The 27,668-nt window shown below is 30.7% G+C and overlaps 1 protein-coding gene across 2 annotated transcripts; it reads right to left on the bottom strand.

Annotated features, from left to right (window-relative positions):
• Nucleotides 1-878: 878 nt before the first annotated feature.
• Nucleotides 879-27,522, bottom strand: LOC134695157 (peptidyl-prolyl cis-trans isomerase E-like). 2 transcript variants are annotated; one of them, XR_010102716.1, is made up of 12 exons: nucleotides 27,401-27,522; nucleotides 22,110-22,208; nucleotides 20,487-20,530; nucleotides 17,596-17,622; nucleotides 15,883-15,964; nucleotides 14,779-14,891; nucleotides 5,037-5,160; nucleotides 4,616-4,695; nucleotides 4,155-4,260; nucleotides 2,601-2,815; nucleotides 2,227-2,293; nucleotides 879-1,736 (listed from the first exon to the last, which is right to left on the bottom strand). XR_010102716.1 is itself a non-coding variant. In XM_063556366.1 (12 exons), exons 1-12 carry the CDS (start codon nucleotides 27,438-27,440, stop codon nucleotides 1,668-1,670), a joined length of 927 nt encoding a protein of 308 aa, XP_063412436.1. In that variant the 5' UTR covers nucleotides 27,441-27,522; the 3' UTR covers nucleotides 882-1,667. The 2 variants fall into 2 exon arrangements, 1 of the variants encoding a protein (XP_063412436.1); XM_063556366.1 differs by having other exon boundaries at nucleotides 882-1,736; nucleotides 2,601-2,676.
• Between the last annotated feature and the right edge of the window lie 146 nt (nucleotides 27,523-27,668).

Genomic DNA, 27,668 nt, shown 5'->3' with positions numbered 1-27,668 from the left:
ATTGTCTCATTGGCAATCAAACCATGTCTTCTTTTTTTTCCAATGTAAACCATAAAAGCATTCTATAAATTATAAATAGTTTACCTTTTACTTATATATAATAAGAAATGAAAAACTGACCTAATCATGGAAACTAAATATTAACATGTGTAAGCCATTGAACTTTGAAAATTGGGAAGATGTCAACTGCTATATGGAAACTGAAGACCATAAGTCATCTTCATACAAAATATTAATGTCTTTTTCTTTCTAAATTATTGAAATTTATGCAAGTATTTGATGCAATTGTCAATGTAATGGAACCAGATTGATATCCCTGTGTCTTCCTGTCTATTTTATTATTATAGAGAGTAAAAAAATAACAATAACATTTTATGATAACATCTCTTTTACATTGGTATTTTTTTCAAAATTGATGGGATCATGATCAATTAAAAACTGGGAAAAGTATATCTAAAAAAATGTGTATTCCTGTTTAAAACCACTACTGAAACAATCTTAAATAAACAGCTGCGCCATGAGCACATGATACGCCTGACGCTTTGTGTGGAAGTCTTATGCAATAATCATAAATAGTTACTGAGAAAGTTTTAAGCAATAACCATGTATTGTTTTTGAGACACAGTGGGACATGTGAAACCCCCACCCTGTTTTTTTTTTTACAAAAAACTAAATATTACTAAAATAAAACTTTGAATCAAAACCAAAAAATATACAGATCTTTATATTTATATAACAAAGAAGTATGTAAAGTTTTAAGCAAAAATCATAAATTATTTTTGAGATACAGCATTTCTTGTTAAAAAAACTTTTTTATAAAATACTAAGAACTCAAAAATGAAATTTTGAATCATCACCAAAAAGTATACAGATCTTCAGATAAATATAACAAAGACATGTGTAAAGTTTTAAGCAATAATCATAAATTGTTTTTGAAATATGGCGCGACATGTAAAAAAAAACCTCCCCTTTTTTTACAAAATACTCAAAAACTCAAAAATAAATTTTGAATCATCACCAAAAAGTATACAGATATTAAGATTAATATTACTCAAAAGTGTTTAAAGTTTTAAGTCATAATCAAGAATTTTTGTTGAGATACAGTGCGATATGTGAAACGGGTGTATAAAAAGTATTAAAATTTGCCAACAACAGTAAAAGCCATCAGAGGAAAAACCATTGTACCCAACTGCTTGGGTTATAATACACTCAAATTTACCTTAATACCATACATTTTACCATCAACGAAATTTGACAATAAGAAAATGAAAAATATAAAGCACAATGTTTTCATATTTTAATACAGTGATTAGCATAATGACATGCCACTGCTGATTAAGACTATCAATAGCCCAGTGTATTTTTTTTTTACTAAAAAAGCCAACTTATGTAACCATGAAAACGGTTTTGGTTGTTATAAACATTTTTTACCCACTACATTGTATTATTTAATGTATATAGATATAGGAAGATGTGGTATGAGTGCCAATGAGACAACTTTCCATCCAAATAACAATGTTTTTTTTTCTAAAGCTCAAAGTCTCTATAAGGACAAGGTATTGTAACAAGAGTACTGCCTAATATCATATGTAGATATATTAAAAACAATGTTAATCTTGAGTTTTTTTTTTTATAAAACATATGTACATAAACAATAGAATGATCTGTCACACAAGTTCACCACAGTTAGCTATTTTAATTTTCTTTGATACTGTCCCTCCTTTGCTGCCACAGGCCTGAAATATAAATAAAAATTATCTGTAATAGAAAAAATCACAGCAAAATTTTGTCTAAATAACACAACAATAAATTAACTACTTACTGGTTTCAAAGGGTAACCATCTGGTGACTTTTTGTTTCTGTTGTAGAGATAATTTTTGTAATCACCGAACTTAAGAAAAAACAATTAGATTTTATTTCTTTTAAATATGGAATTTGAGTGTTGTTGGGCTGCTGTTTCATTAATGCTTGATAATTACAGTAAGCATTTATCATTGTGATTGATAAGACCATTTAAAAAAAAGTTGCGATTTTAGGACAGGATGCATACAAATTACGCTATCAAATAAAAAATGAGAGTTTGTATTTTTTGCATTTTTGTTAACTTTAATCAGTGCTTTTATTCACAATATAGAAAACTTATAATGGCCAAACAATAATGGGCTGGAATAGGATTCAAAACTATCTTTAAGTCTCTGAAAATTATCTACAAAAGACATAAATTACCTCCATTTTTCTTACAACATCCATGCCTTGCATTACTTTCCCAAATACTACATGTTTACCATCCAACCTACAATTATATACAAGTTTTAAACTCATTTGACGTTAGGTTCATACATATAAGCATCAGTCTTTCTAAATGCATTTATAACACAACAGGTAATACAAATTCCTCTAATTTGTATGCCCCATTTATGGGCATTATGTTTTCTAGTCTGTCCATACGTCCATTCGTTTGTTTATTGGCGTTGAATTAGCTTTCACTTAACTATCAATTGCATGTAATACTCTCAGATCTGTACTTTGTCTTTTGTGTTTGTGTTAAGTTGTTTTGTGCTTTGCATTTAACAAGTCATTAAAATTAAATAATTGCTTACCAATCTGTTTTCTCTGTACATATAAAGAATTGTGAACCATTTGTGTTGGGACCAGAGTTTGCCATTGACATTGTCCCTACAATAGTAAAACATGAAGAATTGTGAACCATTTGTGTTAGGACCAGAGTTTGCCATTGACATTGTCCCTACAATAGTAAACATGAAGAATTGTGAACCATTTGTGTTAGGACCAGAGTTTGCCATTGACATTGTCCCTACAATAGTAAACATAAAGAATTGTGAACCATTTGTGTTGGGACCAGAGTTTGCCATTGAAATTGTCCCTACAATAGTAAACATGAAGAATTGTGAACCATTTGTGTTGGGACCAGAGTTTGCCATTGACATTGTCCCTACAAAAGTAAAACATGTGTGTTAGGACCAGAGTTTGCCATTGACATTGTCCCTACAATAGTAAACATGAAGAATTGTGAACCATTTGTGTTAGGACCCGAGTTTGCCATTGACATTGTCCCTACAATAGTAAAATATGTGTGTTAGGACCAGAGTTTGCCATTGACATTGTCCCTACAATAGTAAAACATGTGTGTTAGGACCAGAGTTTGCCATTGACATTGTCCCTACAATAGTAAAACATGTGTGTTAGGACCAGAGTTTGCCATTGACATTGTCCCTACAATAGTAAACATGAAGAATTGTGAACCATTTGTGTTGGGACCAGAGTTTGCCATTGACATTGTCCCTACAAAAGTAAAATATGTGTGTTAGGACCAGAGTTTGCCATTGACATTGTCCCTACAATAGTAAAACATGTGTGTTAGGACCAGAGTTTGCCATTGACATTGTCCCTACAATAGTAAAATATGTGTGTAAGAACCAGAGTTTGCCATTGACATTGTCCCTACAATAGTAAAACATGTGTGTTAGGACCAGAGTTTGCCATTGACATTGTCCCTACAATAGTAAACATGAAGAATTGTGAACCATTTGTGTTGGGACCAGAGTTTGCCATTGACATTGTCCCTACAAAAGTAAAATATGTGTGTTAGGACCAGAGTTTGCCATTGACATTGTCCCTACAATAGTAAAACATGTGTGTTAGGACCAGAGTTTGCCATTGACATTGTCCCTACAATAGTAAAACATGTGTGTTAGGACCAGAGTTTGCCATTGACATTGTCCCTACAATAGTAAAACATGTGTGGTGACTGTGGTCATATCAAAACTAGACTCTAGCATGCACATTCACAGAACTTGTTTTTTATACAATGTATCTTTTGATGGGTTTTAATTTAACAACTAATTGGCAATACCCAGAGAGCTGTGTGTTTATTTTTTGAATGAAGCCATTATGATGACATCTTGATGCTAATTTTTAGTATTTTTCTGTTTTGAAATTGCTGTCACATATAGATTAACCTATTCTTTTTTCATACGTATGATAGTGATTTCGTACTTGTCTTTGTAAATGTATAAAACTTTTAATTTGTGTAAAAAAAAAAAGATTTTCAAAGTATCGTTTTTTAAACATATCAACCAAAGTCAAGTCTATGTAAAACATGAATGTAATTTTTATATGTAACATTTACTTACCAGGTGCTGTATGTTTTAATATAAAATTTTCATCCTCAAATTTTTTACCATATATGGACTTTCCACCTGTACCATTATGGTTTGTAAAATCTCCTCCCTGACACATCTGATTACAGGTTGTTAAAGAAATTTAAAACATGTCGATGTGATTTTTCTTAATTTGAATGTCCTCTACAGAGAGGAAAATACATAATCCACTTGCTACATTGTAAGTATTGAACAAGTGTTCACAAAAACATAAATCTCAAGCTAAATTTATGATCATTATTCAAAGAAAAATAAGTAATGGGGTAATTTAAATGGTATACCAATCAAATATGAAATATGAAAATAGACAAAACAAAGGTAATCTCAGAATTTATAAAGAAACAGTTGAGGCATTACAAACTGTAAAAAATACTGAAGATTTAAGCCTGACCTATAGCAATTATGAACCATTATAAATCCACGCTAAAGGATACAAATTGTGGTATAACTCTGTGGAAACTGGATCCTTTGTATCCAAATCCTTTCTCATGAGTACATAAACATCTGAAGTTTTCTGAAAATAGAAAAGAAATATATTGTAGATAATAGGTATCCATATATAAACAAAAAAAGGATATGAGCTTATTATTGTTAGAATTAGTCATAAGAGAAAAAATTTGCCAAAACATTTTTATCAAAAATAAAGTCAGGAATTTATATATTTTCATATAAATGAATATATGTATAGATCTTTTAAAGCTTTAAGTTTAAGGTACAGTATTGGGTAATGTCATTGATTTTGCTAAAATTTCAAATACAACTTTGAAATGTAAAACTTTATCTGATTTTTTTTTATTTATCACTTTTATTTTCTGAAATATTACTGAATGAAAAGTGTTACTATGATTTACATACCAGCTGTGACTGGAACAACATCAGCCCTCAGCTCTATAGAAATTCTACCAACATCTTTATTGTTTACATTGATATCAAAGAACACTTGTGGATTTCCTTTACTTCTTTTGGCTGGTGATGAACTCTGTAACATAATCAGTCATATCATGGCAGTGATGACAAAGTTGATTGTTATTTTGAAAAATATCATTTTAACAAACTTTGTTTTGTTTCTAATGCTAGTACTTCTAAGAAAAATTTCAATGAGAACAAATCTAAATAGAAAAAGAAATTTGTAAAAATGGCAGCCAAATTTACAAATTAAGGGCATACGATACAGTTTTGATCCTGTATTTACAAGTTCATGAAAATTTGCATATAGGCTATTTTTTACCAAGGTGATTAAATCAAATATATAATAAAAAATATACCTTCATGAGCTACTTTTTGAGTAAAAAGAGGTCGAAATTTTGTATATTTGCTCAAAATTCAGATTTGTGGCCGTAATTTCTTTTTTGAAAGAAAGACAGAACTTTTTTGTTATAAAAGATAAACACAATTTTTTTTCTGTTAAATAATCGGTAATATCTAAATATGCAATTTTTTATTTAGAAATAACTCATATTTATCAAATGTTCATGAAATGAGGAAAAAACGTAATTTTTTACTGCATGTTTATCAAAATCAAAAAAAATCCTCTATTTACAGTTTAATAAAATTTGAGTCACATAATCTCCCTGCAAAATGAAACAAAATGCCGTTTTGAAAAATAGGGGTCCATGAACTCGTTTTCAAATCAAATCAGTTTGAATGATAAAAATCAGTCGAAAAATGCATCTTTTCCCGATATGTCACAGTGTGACGTCGCGAAAATAACAAATTACGTTAGCAACGTCATTACCTCCCCTGTAACTGTATCGTATGCCCTTAAGAGACTCAAATAATTAAATTAAATGTTTCTAATTCAATTCAATCTTGGGGGGTGTTTACACAACTAAATTTGTCATGTGACTGTGTCAACGTATATTTGTTCCACCTAACTTCTAACAGAAGTTCCAGTGGAAACTTTATAATAAACAATGTCATAATACCTGTACCTGTCGGAACAAATATTCTATACTATTTATTCCATTAGGAACATCTTCTGTAATATTTATTCCTGTGGAAATAATATTCCAGAATAGTTTTTCGCTTTGGAACTTATATCATGAAGGAACTTCTATTCCATGACAACTGGTCTCCTTCATGGATTTGCAAAGGACCATGTGTACCAATCTTATACTCTTGACCAATGGATTCAGTTGAACATGCAAAATGCAAAGCAACCATGTGAAAATATTTAGGAATGCATTGGAAATAAAGTTTAGCAACAGATTGTAGGTATTTGGTTGGGCACCAATTGCACCCTTTTAATGACAAACTTTTTCCTATAATGTTATGAATCACAGTCAATTTTGGTAAAGGTAAAGTAAAGGTATTTAAAATTGTTGTGCAAATGATATTTGGTAAAAATAAAGGTATTTAAAATTGATTATGCAAAAGATACAAGAATCAAAGAGCTGATAGCTCTGAAGTGGAAGAAGGTGAATAAAAAGTAACTTGAATTACCATAAAAGCAGCCCCACTTACCCAGGCTGCTTTGTTCCATTATTGTTAAAATGTATTTTTTTCTTCAAACAAGAAAAGGTTATAAGTACATGGATTTCCCATCCGTACAATCTCTTTCTACGTTCAGTTGACTATGAAAATTAGGTAAAATCTTTAATTTGGCAGTAAAATTAAGAAGATCATATCAAGAGGAACACATGTGTACTAAGTTTCAAGTTGATTGTGCAAGATCTGGATTGTCTAGAAAAAAGTGTCATATTTGTATGATGAACTTACATGCCTTTTCCTTAAGTCTGTTTGCATGATTCTAGTTATATATTAAATCGGTAGAAAAAATATACATGAAGCTAGCAGACCAGGGTTTATTTTCCAGATTAAGAATATTAGATGCTTGTTGAAATTTCCAATTTTGAATAATGCACAAAGATGGACCTTTAACAGGTTGGGAACAACACTCCAAATGAGGGTAACCTAACTGGAAGATCATCACAACCCACTGTAAAAAATGAGCACAAAAAAGTCATTTATATTCATATTATTTGATGAAACTTTTCCCCAAAAACTATGCATCTATTAAGTTCTGAATGGTCAAAACATCATGTTTTTTTATCGACATCAATTTTGTCGTAAATGTAACCAAATGATGTAGAAATTGTGTTTTTTCTTCAAATTTCCATCAAATTGTAATGTTTATAGTTCCCTTATTGCCTCTCTATTTGAATAAAATAAAATAATAAGAAGAATCTGTTTCTTGTTTTGTTTTGTTTTTGACAAATGATTGTTCACTGCTTGCAAATGAATCATTATATTTATATATCTTATCTGTATTTATTTTTGTTCATGTCTCCATCTCCTTATCATTTGTAAATGTTTAGACAAATAAGAAAGAAATAAGCTCCACATGTATATTTGCAACATCGTAGATTAATTAAAAAATAACATACACTAACACTAGTACTGCATGGATTTTAAGCATTATGAAAGTCATATTTGTAGAAAGCTTAAAAAGACTTAAAAACCGTGTAAAATGTCTTGCTATTTCTTAGCTTACACAATAAAATCTAATATAAACTAACATCTACAATTCTAAATTTCAACATTTTACTGGAATTAATCTACCTACTAGACCTTCTATTAGTCTAGTTTTTTTTTTATCTTTATTCAATTCTTCAACATATATATACAACAGATATATTACATATTACACAAAATATCACAAGGCAATGTTTTTAAGTATAATCATATATAATCAGCACAATATTTAGAAATTAAATGTTATTACACCTTCGGTTTCTTGTACCAGAATATTATTCTTTAAAAAGTGTTTCTCAAAAATATTTCTCATACATCTTGCATCACACAAATATTCATACAGGTAAGTTATATAATGTTTTACAGTGTATTTAAATAGTCTAATAAGATCAACATTACTGTTTAAATTTTTAAGTAAATTCCTTCTTCTGAAGATACAATATCTCGCTACAGATAACATGAAATTGACAAAACTTACATTTACGCCTTTGATAGGTCCAAATAAACCAAACATAAATACCTCTTCATACACTAAATTATCAATTTTGTCAGAATCAACATTATCAAATAAAACTAACAACTTTTGTTGCATAAACAGATGAAATTCTACTAATTCAGAACATAATAGAAATAAATGAGTGATATTTTCTACTTCCTTTTCACAAACATCACATACATTGTAATTTATAAGTTTCATAGTCATAAGTTTAGAATTTGTGAAAATACAATAATGAGCTATTTTGAAATCTAGATCCATTAATATAGATGGTTTCCAATAGAAATTAACGTTTTTCCATACTTTACAAAGATCATTCTCTTCAATCTCAAAAACTTCCGTCCACTTTTTATAGCAAATAGGATGCTGACATAGTTTACTAGTAAGTAACAAATACAGTTCTTTTGTCGAACACATAGAAAACTCTGACAATTTATCTTTGAAAATGACATTAATATTTATAGAGCGAGAAACATTTCTCCTATGAATATTTTTATGAATAATTTCTGTCCATTCTTTAGGCAATACAACTTTTAAAGTATTATATCTTTTTACAATACTGTTAATATCACAATGATTAGTTACATTTTGTATCATCTCAACTATAGCCATTTCTGGTAAAAAACCCTCTATAACTTCATAACATATATCTTTTACTTGAACAATTCCAGCATTTATAAAATCATACCATATAACAGTTTTTCCATCGAACAACACATTTGGATTACAAAATAAGGGTTGATCATATACATTTTCAGTGCTAAGATCAAATTCAATATCATCTCTTAAGAGATCAAAACCTTTAAACATTTCTTTGTAAACATTAGGAATACACTTCAAGTTTTCTGGTAAAGACATGAATAATATTTCTTCTGATAAGTTCATATTTAAAATTTTTGAAATAAAATATTTAAATGTAGACTTCCATAGCACTTTATAATTCTTGTCTAAAAACCTGGCTAAAAATTTTAATCTAAATGCATACATCTTTGATTCAATATCAGGTAACTGTAAACCTCCATTACACTTTTGATCAATGATGGTGTTATATTTTACTAAGTGTGCACCATTATTCCACACAAAACTAACACATGCAGTTTTAATATCTCGTAAAACATGATCTGGCATCGATGTTACAAACAAAGAATACCATAATCTTGACATAAATAATGAGGAAATAACATTCACTCTACCCTGTATTGTCAATTGCCTCTGCATCCACATATTCAATAAGGACTTAATTTTACTAACTTTGCCACTCCAATTTAAATGATCACAAACAGTTTTGTCTTTGCCAACATACACTCCTAACAATAAAATATAGTTTTCACAAACTTGTAAATTATATTTGTTTTTTTCATTATCAGCTATTCTTCCTGTGCCAATTGGCAATATTTCTGATTTTTGTCTATTTATTTTGGCGCCTGAACTGGCTTCATACATTTTAAAAACTTTAAAAATTTCATCAATAGAACTTTTGTCAGACACAGTTAAAGTAGTGTCATCTGCGTGCTGAAAAATAAGAGCTTCATCAGTGGTATTTGGAATTTTAATACCAGATATATTTACATTTTTCCTTATATTACATTGTAAAGTTTCAGCTGCTAAAACATAGAGAAGAGCACTTATTGGACACCCTTGTCTTATCCCATTATCAACACAAAAATAGGGTGTCAAAAATCCATTGCATTTTACACAGCTATTAATTCTTGTATAGAAAATCTCTATCCACTTGATAAATACATCACCAAACCCAAATTTCTTTAATGTTTTAAAAATAAACTCATGACTTTCTCTGTCAAAAGCTTTCTCTTGGTCAATTTTAACAATATAGCCTTCAAGTTCATCATTTTCAACTAAAGTAATTATATCTCTTACATTAGCAATATTATTACTAATATCTCTACCAATAATACAGCAAGTTTGGTTTTCTGATATAATAGTTGGTAATACCTTTTTAAATCTATTTGCCATTATTCTTGCCAATATTTTATAGTCAACTTGTAACAAAGATATTGGTCTATAATTTTTCAAAATTCTTCTATCACCTTTTTTCTTATAAATCAAGCTTAAAACTCCTGCTCTCATAGACCTTGACATAATATTTTCATCATAAATACTATTATAAACATGACATAATATATTTCTTAAACAATCATAAAATTTACAGTAAAACTCTGTTGTAAGCCCATCTGTACCAGGACTTTTGTTTTTTGACATAGCCATCAAAGCTTCAGTAATTTCATCATATAATATTTCTGCATCACACATATCTTTATCATTTTGATTTATTTTTACATCAATAGAACTAATGAATTCTTCCATTTTCACATTATCTACATTAACACAAGAATATAAATTTTTATAAAAAGAATATTCAATATCTAGTATACCATCAGTATCACCAATGACATCACCTTTGTCATTTATAAGCTCTTTTACAGCATTATTTTCTTGCTTGTATTTTTCTAAATTTAAAAAAAATTTAGTATTCTTATCACTTTCAGAAGCCCATGTTGCTTTGGATCGTAGAACTGCTCCTTTGCATTTTTCTAACTCATAATTATTTAACTCAAGCTTTAAGTTTTCTAATTTCGTTACATCTATAGCAATACCGTCTGCTTGCATGGCACATATTCTTTGGATTTTATTTTGCAATTTAAAAAAATCTTTCTTTTTTTCTTTTGCTAAATTAACTGAAAAAACTTGTGAGAACTTTTTGATTCTAAACTTAAGATTATCCCACCATACAAGAGGTTCAACAGTATACAATGAACTTTGAACAGCTTCATTAATTATATTTCTTACTTTTTGAACATATTCATCATTATTTAATAAGGTGTTGTTTAAAACCCATAATCCAGGTCCTTTTTCAACAGTACAAAAATTGAAATTCATTATAACATAAGTATGGTCACTAAAACTAGTTTCGTTATAAAACACATTTTGTACATTAGATGACAACATTCGACTAATAAGAAAATAGTCAATACGACTTTGTTGTAACATACCATTTGTAATTCTTTTCCAAGAAAATATCTTTTTATTTTCATTTCTACTTCTCCATACATCATATACATTACATGAATGAATTATTTCAAATAACTCTTTATAAGCTTCATCACAGACATGTTTTGATAAACCACCTCTATCTAAACTACTTAAAGTGGTATTAAAATCACCTCCAACAATGAGGTTTTCTAAACTTGATATATATTCTCTAACAAACATAAAAAAATCTTTTCTTTCTGAATAATTATTTGGAGCATATAAAGATACTAAATTATACACTTTTCCTAGATAATCATATGTAACATGTATAAAACGACCATTGTCATCTTTAAAAACTAACTTAGAACTTTCTTTATAGTTATTACTTATCATAATAGCTACACCTTGTCGACAATTTTTACCATTACTTTCATATATTACACCTTCATACATATGTCTTATTCCATTAACATAGTCATCATCCCAAAATGTTTCCTGTAACAGGGAAAAGCTTATATGCCTATCGTATAATACAGATACATAATTCTGAAAATTATTTACATTTTTCAGACCATTACAATTATGTGTACATATTAATACCATTTTTAAAAGTAAGAACAGTAATATAAATTTAAACATTGCCATCATTTTAAGTATCTGAGGCCTTCTTACCAGCATCATGTTTCCCATCTAATTTTGACTTAACCCTTTCATTCCTTCTTGCTTTTTTACGAACTCTTCTTAATTGTTTGGCAGTTAATGCCTTTGTGTTTTTTGAAATTACCTCTATCTCATTATTCTTAACAAAACCTCCTCCGTCCGTGCTTTCATCTCCATCACAGACGGAGGAGTCTACATTCTCTACCCCGGCTGTGACCTCATCACAACCCGAGGCATAATCTAGTCTAGTTGCACATATAATTGTATGTTGATTTCTAATTAGCAAGAAACAAATTTATCATATAAACTTCAATGTAATCCTTGAAAGGAGGTCTAGATTGCTAAAATAATTTGTAAATTTTAATTTTTTCATTTGTCCAAAATCATTTAAAATCATTTAATTGACATCATTTTATGATTATTTGATTAAAATATTAATCATTTATAGTCTTTTTACAATTTACATTTTTAAAAGCAAAATAACTGAAAACAGACTAAAACAAAGGGAAGTAACAAAAAAGTATTTCAATATTCCCAATACACATCGTTTTGATAACACAACGGCAGTTAGCCGGAGGTAAACATCGTTGATTACCAGTATGTTTGACACCCAAGCTGTCAAGTGAAGCCATATAGTTATACATCTTCTTTGATGTTCAGGTAAAATTTAACGGTTTACTCCTGGTTTGCCCACTTTTAATTCTACCAATTATCTATTAGTAAAGAAAACAAAAAAGACAAAAGGTTTAATGACCATACAATTGTATAGTCTGTTCCAACTTAGGTATGGTCAGGTATATTGTTAGCAAGTGTTTTCTGCATATTCAGGTTATTTTTTTGTATAGAAAAAATTATTAAAAAAATCAAATATTTTTTCTCATTATTCTCAATTTTATAAATGCATTGCATAAGGAAATATGTAAAATGAGGATAAATACAATCTTTTAAATTCACACCAAAAGTCACAAAACATGATATTCACAAATCTTCACTTCATTGTCCAGTTCAAATGGAGAAGATGGGATCGATCATCAGCTGCGTCCGAGTAATCTACCACGCTGATTAGTCCTTGTTGGAATCTTTCATTCAGTAGTTGGAGTCTGGTTCTTATACTCTGCATCGTCATCTTTTTGGGGGCGGGCTCCTCCTGCTGCATACTGGATAATGTTGCATTCTGTAAGTGCCTGTGTCTTTTTCAGTAGCTCAATGATCTCGTAGATGTTTGCGTGGGCATGTTTGAGTCTCTTCTTAAGTTTGTTGTGCCATCCTTCCAAGTGATTTGTGGTGGGGACCTTCTGTGTAATAGTGATTCCATAGAAAACGGCAGCTTTCAATCCTGAACTCTGTCATGTATTCTGTAAATGAAGTTGTAGCCAGTATGTTTTCAGTTTCTTAAATGTCTTCTTTAGTGTTTAGCCAAACTTCCCCAACAAGGTGGGGTGGAACAAGAGGTAGTACTGCGGCTCCTCGTTGCAGTTGAGTTATGTCTTCATCTCTTTAATAGGACTGTAATCCATATTTCTGTGACTATTGCCAAATACACTGGGTGAAGTTGAAGTAGCAGACTTCCACATTAACCCCTGGCCACACTGTTCGTGCTGCGTTGTTGGTTGCTATTTCATAGTCAGTAAATAGCCTTTCTGGTTGAAGTTCTAACTGGTGTTGTTAGCAATCATGATTATTAATCGAAAAATATTTTTTTGTTGTTATTTGTTTTTTTGTAAAGAAAATGCTAGCTTGGATGCAGATTACTGTGTAAATTGTGTTATATTTATAGCTTGACTATTTAACAGTTGCATTTATATTCTAGTTGTTAGAATAAATTTGATATTTTTTATATTAAGTTTCAGAACAGTGTATTTTATTAAAATTAAAAAAAAAATAAGGATAAATAAAGTTAAAGATATTCAATGAGATTTATTCTAATAAATCTTTAGTTTCATTCTTTTACTTTTTACCTTTTTTCAGAATGTACCAATAATTAAATAGTTTTGTTGATAAATTGGAAAAATAGTTCATTTCAAGTGCACATTTTTCCTATTTTTTGTATGAATAAAAATACATTTTCCTGCCAAAAATATATAAAATTTAGAAAGTTTTGCACACTTTCCTTGATTTAATAACAGAATATAATGTTCTTTTGAACATTTACAGGTAAAATAAAAGGTAAAAAATATGACTATAATTCAGAAATAAACTATAATTGTTAAAACAACAATTCCCTCTATGTTAACATATACATGTAATTAAAAGTGGGTAAACCAGGATGACACCAATTTAACACACGTGTCAATTACACCCGTACAGTAGTAAGAAATGATTAAATTTGACGTCTGAAAATTTTCATTCATGAAATATTTCATACACGGGAGTTTTTTCTCCTAAACGGGAGGACGGGAGGAGACCCCTGAAAACGGGAGTATTGTTCTCCCGCCGGAAGGTTCACATGTATGTTACGAAGGGCATCTAATTCACATGACAAAGGAAAACCATGAATGAAGACAACACTTTATATATCCTTTTTATTTATATAAAAACAAAATCTTCTTGTCTGCAGGATTGCAAATTCGTAACTTCAAGGGCGAACTTGTAAACAGGGCGAGTTGTCCCGATACCAAATTCACGCATGCGTAATACAAATATCTACAGTTAAACATCCTGTTACAAGTAAACAAATAACGTTCATGTGGATGAGATGAAATCTAATAAATTACATAAATAAAAGGGTCATATTTACGATAGTGATTGTTTTACAATCATAATTTACAAATTAAATGATTCAGATGCCTAATCATGTTTAAAAATCGGTGTCAGGAATCTAAGTTGTTTTGAAATTGTAATATACGAAATAAATGCGGCATACAGAGACTCAATGCCAAGGGTCGGCCCCTTAAGTCTTCAGAAGACTTGACGTCTTCTTCCACTAAAAAATGAGGTCTTAAACAATGTTTGTCCTGGACAAAAACAATAATTTACCAAATCTGTGTCCTCAGCAGGTCGTTTTGTTCCTTTATCTTCTTCAACTTCCTCTGCTGATTTTTCTAATGTTTTTCCAGCATGCTCCTGCAGCCATGAATCTTCTGACCATACTTAAATACAAAAACATATATTGATAATTGCATCTTCATTAAATTTATATTATTAATATACTTCAAATAATCATGTTTGCTATGCTCTTATTCTTCCAAAAGAGACAATAAAGGTAAAACATCATAAATAGTGGAAACCCAGTAAACCAACCACCCATAATCCTCCCTTTAAAAAAAAAAAGCTCTGTTTAAGTCAACATTTTGTTTGAACTGTAACTGTTAAAGTTAAATATGATTGAATTAACCCCCTCCCCCTGGAAATTCTTGTCTAAGGGCCTGAATCAAAAGGCATATTTTCCACTTAATTGTTGTTTCAAGACTTAACAAGAAATAATTATTCTGTTTCAAAATTGCATGAAAGCATACTTTCTGTACAATATGCTGGACAAAACTTCTAAGGAGTTTTGCCTAGCAGTAAGACTTTTGAAATAGATCTTTTAAAGAACCAAAATTTTGAAATTTTACAAGAAATTTTTAAAATAAAGTGAACCTTGACCGTTCTTTTGGATACCACAGCAAGTATGATGAATTAAAATGTGTGGTTTATTTTGAAAACAAATCCAAAATTCGTCAAAATTCTGTTTAATTCTGGCCATAGGGAGAGACTAGATTAATTGCACAATTGTCAAGTATGCACTTTAAAAATATGGGATTGTATAGATTGTGTATATATTTTAAAAAATTCTAACAGAAAAATGAAGTTAACAACACCTAGTGTTTTTTTATCTGGCATAAAACTATTTGTAATTTTAGTTCATTAAGTCGTCTAGCTAGTATCTAGTCCAAATAATTATGACGTCCTGGAAGGCTTTTTGCAGAAATTTAAAATAGCCTTCCAAGACTTCATAATTATTTGAACTAGATAGTATCCTGCTCTTTCTAGTAACAAGTCCTATCACAAATTACACTGCAGGGTAAAACATGCAATAAAAAATAAAATTAATCATTGTAAAAAAATATACAAAACTTGTATAAATTAATTATAAATTACCTGCTCTTGTTGCTCCCTCCTTTATTCTCATTGGCTTAGCTAAATTACATCTTATGGCTCTCCCAAATAATTCTGAATCATTCTGTTTAAAAAATAATTATGTTTGATTTATAAAGATCTTACAAACTTCAGATGAAAAATTGTGAATAACAAAAAATAAGATAATGATATCCATGTTGGCAGACAAAGTCTTGACTTGCATAACTGTGCTAGTTATGAAACACTTCTGTTAAGTTTTATCCAGTTCACATGTAAACTGTAAGATACTAAACACTTCCAAAAATTAAAAAAGTTTATATTTTGGAAAATAAAAAATAGGAAAATAATGATATAATTAATTGTTAATATTTATTTAGGAACAATTATAATTTATAAATTGGAAAAATCAGCAAGATGAGTACTATATAAGTGATTCAAACTGACTTGTGGAGGCCTTATGTGACTTCTGCCACAGAGAGAATTAAGGTTAAGGTAAGGATTCAATCTGACTTGTGGAGGCCTTATGTGACTTCTGGCACAGAGAGAATTAAGGTTAAGGTAAGTGATTCAAACTGACTTGTGGAGGCCTTATGTGACTTCTGGCACAGAGAGAATTAAGGTTAAGGTAAGGATTCAAACTGACTTGTGGAGGCCTTATGTGACTTCTGGCACAGAGAGAATTAAGGTTAAGGTAAGTGATTCAAACTGACTTGTGGAGGCCTTATGTGACTTCTGACACAGAGAGAATTAAGGTTAAGGTAAGGATTCAATCTGACTTGTGGAGGCCTTATGTGACTTCTGGCACAGAGAGAATTAAGGTTAAGGTAAGTGATTCAAACTGACTTGTGGAGGCCTTATGTGACTTCTGGCACAGAGAGAATTAAGGTTAAGGTAAGGATTCAAACTGACTTGTGGAGGCCTTATGTGACTTCTGGCACAGAGAGAATTAAGGTTAAGGTAAGTGATTCAAACTGACTTGTGGAGGCCTTATGTGACTTCTGGCACAGAGAGAATTAAGGTTAAGGTAAGTGATTCAAACTGACTTGTGGAGGCCTTATGTGACTTCTGGCACAGAGAGAATTAAGGTTAAGGTAAGTGATTCAAACTGACTTGTGGAGGCCTTATGTGACTTCTGGCACAGAGAGAATTAAGGTTAAGGTAAGTGATTCAAACTGACTTGTGGAGGCCTTATGTGACTTCTGGCACAGAGAGAATTAAGGTTAAGGTAAGGATTCAAACTGACTTGTGGAGGCCTTATGTGACTTCTGGCACAGAGAGAATTAAGGTTAAGGTAAGGATTCAAACTGACTTGTGGAGGCCTTATGTGACTTCTGGCACAGAGAGAATTAAGGTTAAGGTAAAGATTCAAACTGACTTGTGGAGGCCTTATGTGACTTCTGGCACAGAGAGAATTAAGGTTAAGGTAAGGATTCAATCTGACTTGTGGAGGCCTTATGTGACTTCTGGCACAGAGAGAATTAAGGTTAAGGTAAGTGATTCAAACTGACTTGTGGAGGCCTTATGTGACTTCTGGCACAGAGAGAATTAAGGTTAAGGTAAGGATTCAAACTGACACAAGGAAATAAAATGTACTAGTTGATTTACTGGATGAAATATACTGCTTTTAAAGTCATCAACTTACTATGGAAAGACGCTCATATTAGACAATTTTTTCCCTGTATCATATACATACATTATGTATAGCTAAAAAAAAAAAAATTCTTAAATACTTACTAAATTATCAATAGCTGCAGCAGCATCCTGCAATGAACAGATTTAATTAGTGAAGATTTTAAAAAGAAATAAAAAATTATACATAGACATGTATTACTGTTTTTATATTACTAACTTTTGACTTCTGATTATACTGTTTTTTCTACAGGTTACCTACTCTGTGGTAGGACAACCTGGTACTCAGTCAGGTAAGAACAACCAAAATAAGTAAATTAAAACATAAATAATCAATGCAATAATTTTTAATTTTGACTCTTTTAAGTCACTCATACAGGACTGAATAGGGGAATGTCCTACCACTGAGTTGGTAAAAATTCTGACTGGAGTCAAGCATCAGTAATCTGAAAATAGTCCATTACTTAAATTCAAACAAAGGTAAATACAATAACAAAATTAAATTGAATTTGGTTTGATAATTTCAATGTAATAATGTGAAATCAAAAAGGAGTACGTCCAGTAAGGACCGATTTTGGCCTAAAATTTCAGGTTCATCTGACAAAAGATTTTGACCACTTTTAAAACACTTAAGTGTCTATTTTATTGAATCTATTAGTTTACGTGAAAGATTTGAACTGATTTAGTCATTAAAAACAATCTGATTCAAGCTCAAATATGAAAAATCAACCAAATATGCTGAAAAATGTCACCTTTCGGATGTTTTTTAACTAAAATTTAACTAAAATGCTAGAATTGTGAAGATTTCAGTAATTTAGCATGACTTTAAAGTGCCAGTCCCCGATATATGTTCATTGCATAGTCAAAAATAGCCCATATTTATGTAGCAGAAGTACTCTACTGTTCAATAAATAACTTAAAGTTTAAATTTTATCAATTTGTAAAACTGCTATATGTTGAGACCAAAAAGGGCTCTACTGGACCTACTCCTTTGAAAAAAAGATCCACAGCTTCATATCTGAGATGAAACAGGATGTATTGTAAAATTGAATAAAAGTCAGGATATATAACTGACAAAATTCTGTTGCGTGTTAATGAACAAGAGTGCACACACTTAAATGTCTTCTTTGCTACCGGTAATCATTAATATTATGTTGATAGTCTTAAATATAAAGCTTTATTACAACTGCCACACAAACTTAACATTAACAAAGAAAACTAAAAATTGACCAATAAACAATGAAAAAGAGGCAGCTAACAATTCTTTCATGCACTAAATATAGTTGATATATTGCTTATAGTTTAAGAAAAATAGAGCAAAGCACAAAACGTTACACTGAGCATTGAACCGTGAAAATAAGGTTAAGGTAAAAAAAATGCTTATAAAATATTTCCATACATCAAATATAGATGACCTATTGCATATAGTATTAGAAAAAAAGACCAACACTCATAAACTTAACTAAAACTACTGAACAATGAAAATGAGGTTAAGGTCAGATGGTACCTGCCAGTTGGACATGTACACCTTACAGTCCTTCCATACACAGAATATACTAGACCTATTGCTTATTTATAGTATTTGAGATATGGACTTGACCACCAAAACTTAAACTTGTTCACTGATCCATGAAATGAGGTCGAGGTCAAGTGAAAACTGTCTGACGGGCATTAGGACCTTACAAGGTCTGAACATACCAAATATAGTTATCTTATTACTTATAATAAGAGAGAATTTAACATTACAAAAAATTTAAACTTTTTTTTCAAGTAGTCACTGAACTATTAAAATGAGGTCAAGGACATGTGACTGGCGGAAACTTTGTAACATGAGGCATCAAGGTCTTCCACCTTCTTTTAAAATATAAAGCTTTAAAGAAGTTAGCTAACACCACAACCGCCGCTGTAGCTGCCACCAAAACTCACAGGCTCAACAAAAATGACAGAAATTAGAAATGGGAGGAAAATTTTGCCTAAACCATGCCAAGTTTTAAAATACATTAATTTTATTTAACAAGGCTGAAAACACAATTATACTTCATTTATATTCAGGCCTTTATACATATTTTGCTAACCTCTTTTCAATAATCAAAATAAACCCATATTTTCAAAAACTATAATAAAAGGATGAGCAGCAAGAACAATTATTCATTACTTGAGTGCACATTTATTATTATTCATCCTTATAAAATTAAGAAATAATTCCTTCATGTCATGCTCTATGCTCATTTTAACATGGGTAGGCATTATATTTGTCGATATTTTACACTGAGAGTTAGGGAGGTGTAAAATGTGGTCAAATATAATGCCTACCCATGTTAAAATGAGCATAGAGCATGATATGAAGGAATTATTTCGATTCTAATAGGACAAATACAATAATTTTATAGGTCGAAGCGTACGAAAATATCGTAAAAATGTTTAGCTTTTCCCGTTTCCTCCCCGAGGAGTCTGTACATTACATTTCATATTTGATAAGTTTAAAAACTTCAAGCAGGATAAATATATGTTATTTTATAAAAATATATGATAAAAGTTTAGGCTAGCTGCTTAAATGTATACATTTTAAAGGATAACGATGGAACTAATGATTATATACACAGCAAGTTCGTGCGCATGTGTCAAACATATTTTTTGTGCTCATTAGAACATAGCTTTGTTTACAAAGCGTAATAAGGACATCATATTAGAATGGTAAATTAAAACTGTAAAGAATGTGACATTTATTTTATTTCTTAAGACTAAAAACTTTTTCTTCAGATAAACCAACTATTTTATAGAGTATCACCCACAGTTTTTGGTGGGGCCCTGTTGCTTAGTCTTTAGTTTTCAGTTTTGTCTTCTGTACTATTATTTGTCTGTTAGTCTTTTTATTTTTAGCCACAGGGTTGTCAGTTTATTTTCAATCTATGAGTTTGACTGTCCCTCTGGTATATATCTTTCGTCCCTCTTTTTTATGGTCTAAGAATGTCATCAAGTTAAAATGTAATATTTACCTCTGCTAATTCAAATTCAATAAATGCAAAACCTCTATGCTTTTCTGAAAAAAAATGTCAATAAAAAAAAATGTGGCTGAATACATGTATATAATTAGGCTCAATTCTTAAACTAGATGCATACAGTTACATTGTAGTTATTTGTAAAAAATTACACGTAATAATATAATGTATTGAAGACATTTTGTATGAAAATATTGATTAATTAATTGTTAATATACAGTAAACCATAAACTCAGAATTTATCAAATACATATACATATAATTTTGAAATTTGAAAGAGCTTCTTTTAAAAATTGCAGTATTCCCTCCAGTGACTTTTTCATCAGTAAAATCTGAATTTGCAGTATAAAAATAAATCATATGAACTGTATCTGTAATGTATGCTTTTAATATTTTTCTTGTTTTCCTTTTTGTCGAGCCATCAACTTAAGTCGAAAAAGTAAGATATAGCAATCCTACATTCCGTCAGCGGCGTCCACAAATATTAACTCTGTGGTAAAAGTTTTTGAAATTTTAATAACTTTCTTAAAACTATACTGGATTTCTATCAAACTTGGACAGAAGCTTGTTTATGATCATAAGATAGTATCCAGAAGTAAATTTTGTAAAATCCATTTTATCCATATTATACTTTTAAATGGACTTAGATTTTCTGCTAGGAAACAGCACATTCACTCTGTGGTCAAAATTTTGTGGTTAAAATTTTAAAGATTTTTTAAATAACTTTCTTATTCTATTTTAGATTTGTACCAAACTTGGACAGAAGCTTGTTTATGATCAAAAACTAGTATCTTGAAGGTAGTTTTGTTAAAATTTTGTTCTTGTGTATCTGTATTTTACTTATAAATGGGCTTAGTTTTTCTTCCAGTTAACATTAGATACAGTCTGCAGTTTAAGTTTTTAAAACATTTATTAGATTCATAAACTATCCTGGAGTGGATTTTTCTAAATTTTGACTGAATGTTCTTACAATCAAAATATACATGTAGTATCAAGAGGGATATTTTTATTGATTTTTTTCCCTCATTTTTGTTGAACCTGTGATTAACAACAAAAGTAGGCGAAACAATGGGTTCAGCTGAACGCTTACAATTTTTTTTCTCATTACTAATAGTAACATAGCTTTAATATAAAACACATATAATTTTATATGAAATGTATGAGAACTGATTTTACTGTCATTTGAACTTCAAGATACATAAATAATTTAGACATGTTAGAGGAAACAATTCAAGATCTGACATCAACAAAATTCTTCAAATAATAACAAAAAGTGGAGATAAGGGATAAGTCCAATATTTACCAGAACAATCACAATTATACAATATGGATATTTAAGAGGATAACATGATTAAAATTTCAAGAAGACATGTTTTCTACTGGTCCAGGTTAGAACCCACAACCTTCCAACTCAAGGCAAATAAGCTACAACTGAGGTGGTTCTGTTATAATTGAAGAAAAGATCCTCCTGTTTCCTAATCTAAGACGTGTTTCAAGATCTTACATTTTTACATGCTATTAGCTAAAGGTGATAAGATCTTACATTTTAACATGTTATTAGCTAAAGGTGACAATATTTTACATTTTTACATGTTATTAGCTAAAGGTGAAAAGACTTACCTGTTTCATAATCTAAAGGTATATTTATATCTGTAATGTCACCAAAAGGGATAAATGCTGACTGTAAAAGTTTTTCATCTACCTCCTCAGCTAAACCACCTATTAAAATGTAAATGCAAAAGGTTTTCATTGTTTATCAATTAAAATCAATGTCAAAAACTAATACAATGTAGACTTATATATTTTAAATACATCAGGTACATATTGAAAAATAATTTTCAAAATCTTTATTAGGTAGAAAAATAATTAAAAGTAATATTCTGATATGTTTTTGCATTCAATTCATTTTAGATTTAATCTTTTTAGAAAAAAAACCCATAAGTTGAATGGGGCACAAGCTAGCTAAGCTTAGAAAAAAACCCATAAGTTTAATGGGGCACTAGCTAAGCTACAATGTATATACAAATGTATCATGATATAAAAATTCTACAGTATGATAATTTTTTTGTTCAATCATTACTGAAAGTAAAATAATAAATTGCTTTTAGCAGTTTTGCTTTAAACAGCAGCCAGTATGGTGAAATTTTGTCAAATAAAGCTAAAAAATTTATTCATGATGAATTATTCAGTTACGAGTGAATATTGCAACCTCATTGAATCTGCATTCATGTGAACTTCAATTTACCATTTACCTAGAGATGGAAAACGCATGATATGCGCATTTTTCAATTTTTAAAGGAAAAAAATGTCAACAATACTGGGTGAGGGTGATAACCTCAGGTGTCACTGGCAGGATAGGGGTCAGTTGATAGGTACGATTTACTCTTGTTACTTTTGTATGCAAATTTGTCTGCCATTACTTTATATACAAATGTATAGCACAATTCCCACAAAAAAATCATTCTACTTTTAATGAACTCAAATTGTTAACTTTTTTCTCAGACTTTTTTATTTTCCCACATTTGCGCATAAAATTTCTTCCCTCTGTTGGTGTTGTTTGTCATAAGACTTTGAGTAAAACATATATTTACCAGTCTAGCAAAATATAGGAAGAGGGGGATAAGACCTTTATCAGGACTCCAGGAACAGGTGTTAAGCTCGAAATATCGAGATTAACCCTTTTGGGATACAGGTATTCTTCATTTGAATTTCTGAACCTGGGGATTATGTGATTTTAAGCCTGGATTTCGTATTTTAAGCCCAGGATTTAGGGATCAAAACCCCTCCTATCTCCCCTCTAGGAAGGAACACAAAACCAACTAATTTACTTGATAATTATTTGATACTAAAAAACGTTACATGATAACGTTTCTTTGTTAACAGTGTAAGTCTGATGTCATAACTTAAATAACATCATAACTACATGTAGAATCCCTAACAACAGAACTAAATTTGGATACGTTACGGTATTTCCGTTTCTTTTTTCAACAGATGTTGAAGTTAAATATGTTTCAGCAACCCAACAACCAGTTGTCCAATTCATCTGAAAATTTCAGGGCAGATAGATGTTTACTAGATAAACAAGTTAACCCCTTGTAAGATTTGCTTTAAATGCTTTGGTTTCAGAGTAATAAGCCAAAATATACATTTTACCCCTATGTTCTATTTTTAGCCATGGTGGCCATATTGGTAAGTTGGCCGGGTCACCGCACACAATTTTTAAACTAGATACCATAATAATGATTTTGGCTAAGTTTCGTTAAATTTGGTCCAGTAGTTTCATAGAAGATTTTTGTAAAAGATAACAAAAATTTATGAAAAATTGGTAAAAAATGACTATTAAGGGCAATAACTCCTTAAGGGGTCATCTGACCATTTTGATCATGCTTACTTACTTGTAGATCGTACCTTGGTGAACATAATTGCTGTTTACAGTTTATCTCTATCTATAATAATTTTCAAGATAATAACCAAAAACGGACAAAATTTCCTTAAAATTACCAATTCAGAGGCAGCAACCCAACAACCCATTGTCTGATTCATCTGAAATTTACAGGGCAGATAGATCTTGACCTAATTAACAATTAAACCCCGTCAGATTTGCTCTAAATGCTTTGGTTTCAGAGTTATAGGCCAAAATATACATTTTACCCCTATGTTCTATTTTTAACCATGGCGGCCATCTTGGTTATTTTGGCGGGTCACGGGACACAATTTTTAAACTGGATACCCCAATGATGATTGTGGCCAAGTTTGGTTAAATTTGGCCCAGTAGTTTCAGAGAAGGTTTTTGTAAAAGTTAACGACGACGTACGCCAAGTGATGGGAAAAGCTCACTTGGCCCTTTGGGCCAGGAGGTGAGCTAAAAAAGGAGCCAATAAAGGTGTGCCTATGGCTATGAGGCATGTATAGTGGGGTACAAGTTAAATCGGCACCTGGTCAAATCGGCACCTAAAGAAAAAGTCAAATCGGCATCTGATAATACTTGATATAATTCAAACCTAGTCAAATCGGCACCTAATGTAGTCAATTTGGCACCCATTTAAAATATGTGGAATAAGCCTATTCTTTTCATTAATATGAAGGTTTTATCTACAAATATTGACTTTAAAACATCTTTGTGAATTTTAATATGTTTTTGTTGTTGTTGTTCAACTTAATATGCCATCAAAGTATTGGATATATTTGTTATGCATGTTTGGAACAGTTGAGATCTTGCATGACTGTTGGTGCTGTTTAATTATCACAGGGAAATGTAAGTATAAGAAGTATTCATTGTTTCTGTTTTATTTAGAGATAAACGTTTTGCATGCTCTATGGTTCATGGTTAATTGGACTTGGCTGAATATTTGTGTTTTTCTTAGGTGACCAAACTATGTAAATAAGAAGTAAATATGAGTATCAGATATTTTAACTATTTAATATATAATATATATACATATATAACAGCTCATCCCACAAGTACAGTAAAACATAAGTAAAAGTAACAGTAGCAGTATGTACATGTAACAATCAATCTATTGTCATGTTGAAGCAAAGCACTACGCACAGCCCTGGATGGCATAACATGGAAGCTGTCTCAAGAGATGTTTTATGGCAAGCACTGAGACAGCATGCTGATTTGACTAGGTGCCAATTTGACTATACCAGTCTTTAGTCTTTAGAAGTGTCAACTTGACACTATAATCTCTCTGAAATTTGAATCACACTGGTAAATTTACGTCACTTTTGTATAAAACTCATTGGTTCATTTGTATTTATGATGTGGCACTGCAGAAAAAAATATATAATTAAATAAATAATTAAATAATTAATTACCAAAAAAAATAAATTAAAATTGAATAAATAATTAACCCTTATAAAACCTTAACTATCTATTTTGTGAACCTTCCAGTATCTTTAATAAAGACCCCTAAAAAATGTTGAATATCTTCTATGTGATGTTTGTAATTATCATTTTCTGTTGTTGCTAACAATACTTCAGATTCAAGTGTTAGTTTAGCTGTTATGAAGTAGAGTGCTGAGCGGAGTTTTTCTCTAGCCTCCTCATAATTTTCACAATCCAGTAGGTAATGGTCAACTGTTTCTACTTGTCCACAGCTGCATTTGCCGATGAGTGCTGGGCATATTGTTGATTTGTAAAAGTTTAAATTGCAATATCCTGTTCTTAGACTAGTAGTTATTCTATATATTTCAGTTGACGGCTTGTCTTTTGGAAGTGTATTTTTTTCATTTTGTTGAAAGGCATAATATCTTCTTCCTTTATCACTGGTGTCCCATCGGTTTTGCCATTTTACCATAACACTGTCTTTTGCTCCTTTTTGTATATATTGCTTTGTAAATATTGGAATGCTTTGTATCTTTTCTGCTTCCTGTGCTGCTTTTTTAGCTAGTTGGTCTGCTAGTTCATTACCTTGTATGCCACAATAGATGCCACAACACATTAAGGTCTTCAAAGAACAAACAAAAGAGAAAATGAAATTAACATCGATGACCGCATTAAACTAGTGAGAAGAACAAAATACTCCTTAATGAGCTCCGGTCTTCATGGAACAAACGGGGTTGACCCAATTACTGGATATAACATCTATAAAACATACATTCTCCCGAGACTTCTATATGGTTTAGAAATACTACCACTTACCAAAGGGCAAATTGAAATACTAGAAAAATTTCATAAAAATACCTTGAGACATATTCAATCTCTCCCGCAAAGAACAGCTACATCAGCAATATATCTACTCTTAGGTGCAATACCAATTGAAGGAGAGCTTCACAAGCGGCAACTATCTATGCTCTACTCTTTATTATCGGCCAAAAACCAAACTATTCAAGATCTTGTTCAAAGACAATCATCAATTAATTTTGACAATCCAAAAAGTTTCTTCTTTTGTGTGATGGAAACCTTACAATTATATAATCTTCCAAGTATATGGGAACTTCATTGCAGTCTGCCTACTAAATATAGTTGGAAAACATTAGTGAATCTCAAAATGTCAAACCACTGGAAAAATATTCTTCAAATTGATACAATTCAAAAGACATCACTCAAATATTTAGCTATAAATCAAATTAAAAATGGAAAGCCGCATATCTCCTACACCACATTGCAGCCTACAATTCTTGATGTTCGAAAAGGTATAATCAAAAGTAGGATGATGACACGAACGTACACCCTACAAGCTGATTGGCACAAATTCAGCAGATATGAAATTGCTCCAACTTGTCAAATGTGCAATCAAGAACCAGAAGACCATACTCATATGCTTACTACCTGCTCAGCATTAAGTGAAACAAGAAAAGAAACTTTCAACCCTATTAAAAACTATGTAACGAAATTTATTGGAGAAAGGAAGTGGAAAGAGACATTCTTTGATAGACATCAAATTACAGTCCTTATAATTGACTGTACAAACTTCTCATATATATCTAGTGAAAGTAAGCTCAAAATAGAGGAACTAGAAATGCTCACAAGAGATATGTGTTATAAGATGCACAACTCGAGGCTAAAACTGATAAGTATAAGTGTGTAATGGCTGTTGACAATTATCACTCAATCTTAAAAACTTTTTATTTAAAGTCTATTTTAGATTTAAACTGTTAAAGCAAGTGTATATATTCTTGGAGTGTGCTTGGAGTGTGTATATAGTTAGACTTTTAACCATATTACCCTCAAAAGAGGGGTGTTCCTAACAGAGGAAGCTTATACGAAGAAAAGAAGAAGAAAAGTATGTCAGCGTGTCCAGGGGTCCATTCAATGGAAACAAATTGTGCCGATTTGACCAGGTGCCGATTTAACCGGGTGCCGATTTGACTAGAAGTCTGTATAGTGGCAGAAAATATACAGTCTACAGGTACATGGCTTAAGGACCAAAGACCACTTTCATTGAAATGAATATTTATATTCTTACCCACATAAACAATACGTTTTGTATTCGTACTGCTAGACATTATTCGTTTTCCCTTTCGAAATTGGAAATTCAATGTTAAAAACTTTTTCCTATTTATCTATTATAGTTTCGTATTTTTAAGAGTTTAACAGATTCGGAATGAGTTTTGTAAAAGTAAAACCTATCTCTGAAGAGAACAATATTTCCGGATACATTTGAATCTGAATTATTGTGTGTTGAATTAATTATGTCACTTCAAATAAATGAAGAAAATTTATTTTCAATTTTT

The sequence above is a fragment of the Mytilus trossulus genome, chromosome 1, assembly GCF_036588685.1.
Source record: "Mytilus trossulus isolate FHL-02 chromosome 1, PNRI_Mtr1.1.1.hap1, whole genome shotgun sequence".
Taxonomy (NCBI): domain Eukaryota; kingdom Metazoa; phylum Mollusca; class Bivalvia; order Mytilida; family Mytilidae; genus Mytilus; species Mytilus trossulus.
Note: the sequence above shows the minus strand (reverse complement) of the source record. Positions and strands in the feature narration are given on the sequence as shown.

Excerpts from the sequence above, each read along its gene's own strand:
- LOC134695157 (XM_063556366.1), bottom strand. The coding sequence starts at position 27,440 with ATGTCTAGCAGTACGAATACAAAACGTATTGTTTATGTGG. Across the intron at positions 22,209-27,400 it reads AAAACGTATTGTTTATGTGG|GTGGTTTAGCTGAGGAGGTA; the intron begins GTAAGAATATAA and ends ACATTTTAATAG. Across the intron at positions 14,892-15,882 it reads GGAGGGAGCAACAAGAGCAG|TATGGTCAGAAGATTCATGG; the intron begins GTAATTTATAAT and ends TTTGTATTTAAG.